Source organism: Dufourea novaeangliae, unplaced genomic scaffold (genome assembly GCF_001272555.1).
Source record: "Dufourea novaeangliae isolate 0120121106 unplaced genomic scaffold, ASM127255v1 scaffold109, whole genome shotgun sequence".
Taxonomy (NCBI): Eukaryota; Metazoa; Arthropoda; class Insecta; order Hymenoptera; family Halictidae; genus Dufourea; species Dufourea novaeangliae.
The window spans coordinates 627,185-634,830 of record NW_015373997.1 but is presented as its reverse complement, the minus strand read 5'-3'; the positions used below and the strand labels follow the sequence as shown (position 1 = coordinate 634,830).

General features: G+C 38.3%; 1 protein-coding gene across 1 annotated transcript in view; it reads left to right on the top strand.

The window, feature by feature from the left end:
* LOC107188056 overlaps nucleotides 1-3,954 on the top strand; it is a 46,431-nt gene extending 42,477 nt beyond the window's left edge. The window contains 7 exon segments of the mRNA XM_015576288.1: nucleotides 422-519; nucleotides 611-695; nucleotides 814-1,215; nucleotides 1,297-1,437; nucleotides 2,238-2,561; nucleotides 2,644-2,826; nucleotides 3,561-3,954. Coding sequence (XP_015431774.1) covers nucleotides 422-519; nucleotides 611-695; nucleotides 814-1,215; nucleotides 1,297-1,437; nucleotides 2,238-2,561; nucleotides 2,644-2,826; nucleotides 3,561-3,748 — 1,421 coding nt within the window. The 3' untranslated portion in view covers nucleotides 3,749-3,954.
* The last annotated feature ends 3,692 nt before the right edge of the window (nucleotides 3,955-7,646 follow it).

Below are 7,646 nucleotides of genomic sequence, written 5' to 3'. Positions count from 1 at the left end.
ATCGGAAGAAGATTATTTTTCGCGATTTATACACGATTACACTGTCACACACAGGTGTACCTGCACGTTTAGAGTGCATGCAGAAGACCGTAGAGCCACGCAGAAGAATCATAGTGCCCTAGACACCCCAGCTGATCAGCATGTCTTTTCCGTTTGATCGTGTTTTGCGTAGATTCGACGAAATCAGATTTTGTTTCGGACGATTTCTGCGGTTTCAGTTTCAATTTACTGTTTTTTTTTTTCGTTAGATTTAGTACCTAGCCTGAGTTGGAGAACAGCTTTCGTAGATCGTCACGAGCCCCTGAACACCGCACAGACTGATCCACTTCGTGTTCCTCCCCCGATAGATCGCAGTATTTCTCAAGTAGACACAGTTTTCCAAAGGTTCGTGAATTTTATAACAATATAGTTTCCTGTTTAGACGTCGAAGACTGCGAGCAATGCGTGGGAATTCTGGAGGAATTGGAGAACATCGACGACGACTGCGACAGACATGGCATCACGTTCGTTAAAACTCAAGTGAGTTTGGAAATCGACTACGTTTCATAACTTGAAACTTTTTAAATGCTTGTTTGAAAAATATACAGGACTGTTTAAACCTATTTTCTAGGATTACAAAGTGGCAGAAGATTATGGCGTCACTGACTTTCCGGTGTTAGTTTATTTCGAGAACCAAGTGCCTAACGTGTTTGAAGGTTTGTAACATAATACAAATAAAACGATTGTTTATTAAGTGTGATAAAAACAATAAGAATAATAATAATAATAATATAGCCACAAGTTAAGTGATATATGTTTTTTGAATTTTCGTAGGCGATTTATCAGTGGAGGAAGAGGTTTTGCAATGGCTGATCACGCAGAAAACTGAAGACAGAATCGAATTGATAACCAGAGTGATGCTGGAAACGTCGGTAGAAGAGACCCAGTACCTTGCGGTATACTTCTGTAGGTGTTAAACACTTCATTGGTATAAATTATATTCTTACAATTTACATGAAAAAGAAAACTTCCAACACTTTGTTCCTCTTGCAGATAAACAAAACTGTCATATATGCGATGAAATTTTGGAAGGACTGGAGAAAATCGACGACGAATGCGACGTTTTCGGTATTCATCTGGTGAAGATTCAGGATCCACAATTGGCGAAACGATACTCGATCAAAACTTTCCCTGCTCTCGTCTACTTCCGAAATGGCAATCCTCTTTTATTCGAAGGTCTTTACACATTTCTATGGGTTATAATACGTTAATAAAATATAGTGTAACTAGTGGTAATTTGATCTCTGTGGTTCGTAGGTGATTTACAAAACGAAGAATCGGTTCTCGAGTGGTTGATCGACGACGACAACCGCGAATTGGCAGACGAGATCGAGTCCGTGAACGACAGGATGCTGGAGAGACTTATGGACGAGTCACCGTTCCTGGCAGTCTTCTTCTGTAAGATTCGAAATGTCCAGGGTGTCTCGGAAATAAACAGCCAAGGAAGATCTTTCCGTTCTGTCCATACTTTTGTCCATTTTACAACTGATTTCAATTGTTTCCGAGACATCTTGTTCTCTGAATTCTTAAAGGGTTACATAACTTCGACAGGTCATAAAATAGGGTTATCTTTCTGAGTAATTTTTTTACATAAAAAACGTTTCATTAAATAATCAAAATCTTTGTGTGTATAAATTAAGCTGCATTCTGTTATTAACAGAAATTTTCAGCTGCATTCTGTTATTCAGAAGGCTTCCTCACCGTTACAACATTTTCGGTAACAGATCTCTATGAGGTTTTATCGGGAGCATAATTTCTTTTTTTACATTAAACTAGACAGAAAAACTAGTACGTGTTAAAGTCGATTTTGAAAGATTTATTTGTTGCAAAATGACAGCTACTCAAAGTCAAGAATGCGATTTTCGACCTAATTTCTCATTTTCTTTTGTTAATAAAAAAAACAAGAAATCGAAAAATCGCTTCGACAACCTACTAGATTATAGTCTTAAGAATGTTCATGCTAAATTTTATTCAAATTACCGCAAGTGCTACAATTGTTAAGAGGTCTTGAGAGTAAAAAGTGAATGCAGCTTAATTTGTTCACAAAAAGATGTATATCTAGATTTTTTAATAAAACGTTCTTTTATATGAAAAAAAAAATTCATAAAAGTAACCCTATTTTCCAACCTGTCAAAGGTATGTGACCCCTTTAATTAAGACTCAAAATTCCATCGAACGGATTGACCTTCGTTCCGCAGATGACGAAGATTGTCCCGAGTGCGACGATATCATGGAAGCCTTGGAAAAGATCGACGGTGAGGCAGATTTGTTCGGTATCGATTTCGTGAAGATCTTCAGTCCGGAGGCCGCCGAGAAATACGGAATTCTGAATGTCCCATCCCTCGTCTACTTCCGTAAAAAGACGCCGTTGATCTACGACGGGGATCTAACGCAAGAGGATAAGATCCTCTCGTGGTTAACTTCGCAGGACGTCTTCGAGATCAAGAACGAGATCGAGGAGGTCAACAAGAAGATGCTGGACAAGCTGCTCGACGAAAACGAGTTTCTAGCTGTTTTCTTTTGTAAATACCTGTCTAAATGACTCTCGATTTAACCGGTGAAACCTTTCTAGGCAAGTTCCGAATTCGATGATCGATATTTCAGACGAACACGATAACAAAGAGAGCGAGGAAGTGAACGAGAAGTTGGAGAACATCGACGGCGAGACGGACAACTTGGACATCACGTTCGTCAAGATGGCCGACCCGAGATACGCCAGAAAATGGGGCGTCACTAAGCTTCCTGCCATTGTCTATTTCCGCAAGAGATTCCCCAGTATTTATCGAGGTGAGTGTAGCTCGCTTTAAAACTGAATCTATAAGAATAAATCAACTAAACAAAGAAATTCCATTCACCTGAATCTATCAAACTGGTATATATGTATATATTATACAAATTAGTTTAGTACGTAACATTCAACATTGGTGTTTCTAGTATTATACGAGGTGATGGGAAGAAAGGGTTCGTAACTTCTAAAAAAAAGTCCCAAATGCATCGAAAAAAGAATATTTTCGAAGTTATAAACAGTCTTTTTTTTAGGTTAAAGCTAATGACGTTTCGAGAGCTATCATACCGTATGGAAACAATGCATTACCTTATCATTGTTTCTTTTTCTGATCACAAAAGATTTTCTACAATTTTTATTAATTGTTCTACAATTTTCGTTATTGTTTCCATACGGTACCAGTAGCTTCCAAAAGTCACTCGTTTTACAGAAAGAAAAGATTGTTTATAACTTCTAAAGTGTTAATTTTTCGATCCATGCCCAGATTACGCCTTGAAGACATCCGTTTTACGGCTATTCTAGGCCTAAGGCGCTTTTAAGCCGTCTTCAAGGCGTCATTAAAAGTCGTGTGCTATCTGGGTATTTATTAAGACTTTTTTTCACCATTTGACGAGTAGGTACTATCTACCTGACGAACACTTTTTTTCTATCACCCTATATACAAAATAAGATTTCGTGAACATTAATCCTGCACTTTCGTGTACTACTTTTCGAACGGGTGTTTCTTCTGTTAAAGGTGATATCCACAGCGAGCACGACGTGCTGGAGTGGCTGCGCAAGAACAGGTACCGTCAACCGGAGCTGAACATATACATGTACATGCTGATCGCCATCACCATGCTGTTCGCCATGTACACCGGCTTCCTCTTGTCGTGCTTCCGATCGGAGCCCGCGGCGCCTGCGTCGCATCCGAAGCAAGCGTGAGAACACGGACACGGGACCGGAAAATGCCAGGGAAAATGAAACGATTACAGAGACTACACGTGGACTGTTGCTGCGCGAATGTGCGTTGTTGTTGCTCCGACTTGTTTCACTTAAATGAACGCCGTTCGTCCGGAACGAACGTAATACGATCAAGAATGGCTCGACGAGATTCGACGATGATAGAGACCTGTCGTTGCGCGTGGCATCGACAAGCGTACCTACATGTTTCGCTTGTGTTAGCCGATGAACGAACGAGAAAATGAATACTATTTTTTTTTTTAGCCGTTATAATTACCCCGTGTCCACGTCCAGATCGTCTTTGAAGTCCGATTCGAGAAAGGGACGAATCGAAGAGCAGTCACAGAGACGAAACGGAGTGGCCACGGTGTATATGCGAGAAGAAAAACCAAACGTGGACCAAATCCATCGACCTTTCCAAGAAGATTTTAGACCTCTGTCAAATTTACACGAAAAGATCCAGGGGAGAGCCGAGGGAGTCCGAAGAACGCGGAGCGATGGCGCGTTAGTTTGAGATATACCCGTTATCGGGTACCATTGACTCGAGACGCATCGTGTTTTAGGGAAATCGTTATTACAAAGCGTATCGATTATTGTTTGCTATATTTTGAACGGGTCCCGAAATCTTTGTATTCGCCACTGGATTCTCGATTTGCTTCGTTACGACTCCACTGTACATCCGTATTCCGACCACACTTTGTAATCTCTTATCGATGTCGTACCACGTATCAGGAATTCTTTTTTGCTGTGTTTCATTTTTTTTTCATTTTTTTTTTTCTTTCTTCTTTTTTTTTCTCTTTTTTTAGAGTGAATAAGCAGAATCGACGCACGCACCCGTAAACTGTTGCGATTCAAAGGAATGTTTGGTGGTCGATGATCGGTCGACAATACTTTTAATTTATAATCCTTATGGTTTTTCCGTCACTTGTTTAGCGTGAATTTCTACGGTCGTCGAACGGAATTCTTGACAGCGGTCTTGCGCGCGGACGTTCCATTCTTTGGTCGACGTACGCGAGGACGATTGACGCACGATCGTTTTGTCGTTCGATCCGCGTGTCTCTTTCTGTGGATCATCGCCGACTTCTGTTAAAATACACGAAAGGGTTGTGATCTGTACAAAGACCAGTTATGATTGCCTGTTGATGTGTACACCATCAACGGGGGGTTGACGGTGTCTGCCGGATCGTGAAGAATAAAGAACGAACCCTTTGGACCAAATCTAAACTGTTTAAGCGCCAGTTCCATCTGCCGATGGTAAATAATGTAATAGTGTGAACGATGCATTATATGAAAAGAAAATATGATGGTTTTCCTTTACTTTTACGTTTCACATTCGTTTCTCTTTTCGTCTTTCTATGTGTATCTCTATCTCTATCTCTATCTCTATCTCTATCTCTATATCTATATCTATCTCTCTCTTTCTCGATTTCTCTCTATCTCTCTTCTCGATTACGCACACACTTAATATTAGTTCATTTTGGATACTTCGTTGATTTAGGAACGTCGTTGATATTTCACAAAATGTGTATCTTCAGACATGTCTCTGATGAAGTAAACTGAATTTTCGAAATACATCCGAGATTATGTTAAAGTGACCCTCGCGTGGTTTCATTTCTCCCGTCATGAATTCCCGATATATTTGTCAGTAATAAATTGCTTTACAAATTCGCAATTATCGGGACTTTATCTGGGGTCTTTAAGGTTTAAATCTGAAGCCTCACAGATAAAAAACCTACAAAGCAGGATTGAAAACTTAATTTCTTCGTGATATGTTGATCGGACTTGTGAATCCCAGTAGAGAACAATGGTAATTTTAAGTCTGTTCAAATAATTCTTTTTAATTCCCCTGGCCTATATCTTGTGCACGATTAAATTGACCTATGGCTCCACCTACGACAAAAAACGTAAGCTACGTAGTTAGTGTCTCATGTTCTAAAATACCGATCGTGCAAACAGTCAGAGATTTTTTGCTGCCCTCTATGTTATGAGAACGGTGAATTCGTGAATTACAGTAGAAGCCCAATAATTGAGTGTCCGTTAATTGATCACTAGAAACGCCCCTCGCTCCAACGTATCCCTCAACAAGTTGAAAATTTGAACCGAAATATAGCCACATTCCTTAACATTTCCTCTACAAAATACGAATCTTCGAGCATGGTTTTTCTTATCAGTTATGCCTCGTCTGTGGTGGTGCGAACAGATTATATACAGAACAAGAAATTCTTGCCACTTGCATCTAGCCAGTAAAGAACTAACAAGAATCAATTGATCAAAAGGACCAAAGGTCGCAGCCAATTGGCTCATATTATTTGCTATATAGTTCGCAAACTTGTAAATGATTATAGTTGCCAATTATATACCAAATAATAATGATTGCCCAGGTCTCACCACGTGGAGGTTGCTGCGAATGGAGACCCAAGGAGGATAGATGGAATCACATGCGTTCCGCATCGATCCCCCTTTTACAATAATATTTGCATAATTTTGCATAACATGCACACTCAACAACTTAAACTAAACACAACGCAGAAACTAACATGGACGTAGCCAGGAGCGGCACTTGCCCCCACCCCCCTGGACGGAAAAAAATTACATTGCTTCCCCCTGACTGATAACTTAGCTACGACCATGAATAACGCAGTTATTTTTTAAACCCGTTCGGCTCCATGACAATCCTCGAGTGATGAGAAATCTTCATAAAATGATCTTCGGGTGAAGAGAAATCTTCATATGATGTCTTCTGAAACAGAAACTGGGAGGAATATAACAAAACATTTTATAGATTATAAATACTTCATTCAGATGAACTTGTAGCTTGATTCTAGAATGATCCCTGAAAGAGAAATTCAGTGGATAATATCATATCAGTGGACAGTTAATAATTTAGAATAATTTAGCGAGCATTAATTCGATCCTAGGATGCTTTCTGAAACAGAAGTTGAGGAGCACATACATATATAACGTACAATAAGAATAGAAGAATATAACAATACATTTTTATCGGCATTTCAATTCAATAATTTAAAATTTGATCCCACGAGGATTCCTGAAACAGAAACTAAAACGATTAGAAACATAATATCAAATTTCTTGAGATTGTTTACTCTTCATTTTGGCAAACAGAGATTCAGTCTACAAAATTTCTGCAAATAACCTAAAACAAAAAGTGATCCCTTGGATTAAAAGCTGAAAAAGAAGGGGTTAGTAGACATAAAGGATAAGAAAGTGTCAGACATTTTTATCGTGTATACAAAAAATAAAAAAATGAATTTACTAGAAAAGTTGTTAAACGACTGAATTTAAAATTCAATACGTCTCTGTGCAAAAATCAAACAAGAATAAATTTTGGAGAATACAAACACACTAACTTTTTATACAATTAACTTTTATCGACTAACTGATGACTATATCTTTCTCGTGTGTCAAAGTACAAATCAAGAAACAATCGTATTTTACTGTATCGAAATTTAAATTGTTTTCGTACAGAGATAGTATCAGCAAATTGAGAGCGACTCTAGTTGAAAATTTGCTATCAATATGAAGAATCGAATTGCATGTGCATATTTTTTCACTTGCAAGCTTTTCATTAGTATCACATTCAGCAACAGTCCCGAGAAAACTTTGATTTTCGCAGAGACATTCCAAAAATTTACAAAAATGTACACTATTTTGATATCAATGGCTTTTGCAAATTACGTATAACAATTCAAGAATTGATATATCACCAACTCTAAGAACGAATAGTCACTTCTAAGGACTCTAATTACAAATTTATTCTAATTTTTACGTGTCAATAATTAATCAAATCTATCATCATTGTCGATGCATAGATTTTTTAATGTGTATTACAAATTGTAACAAACATTTACAGAATTATTAA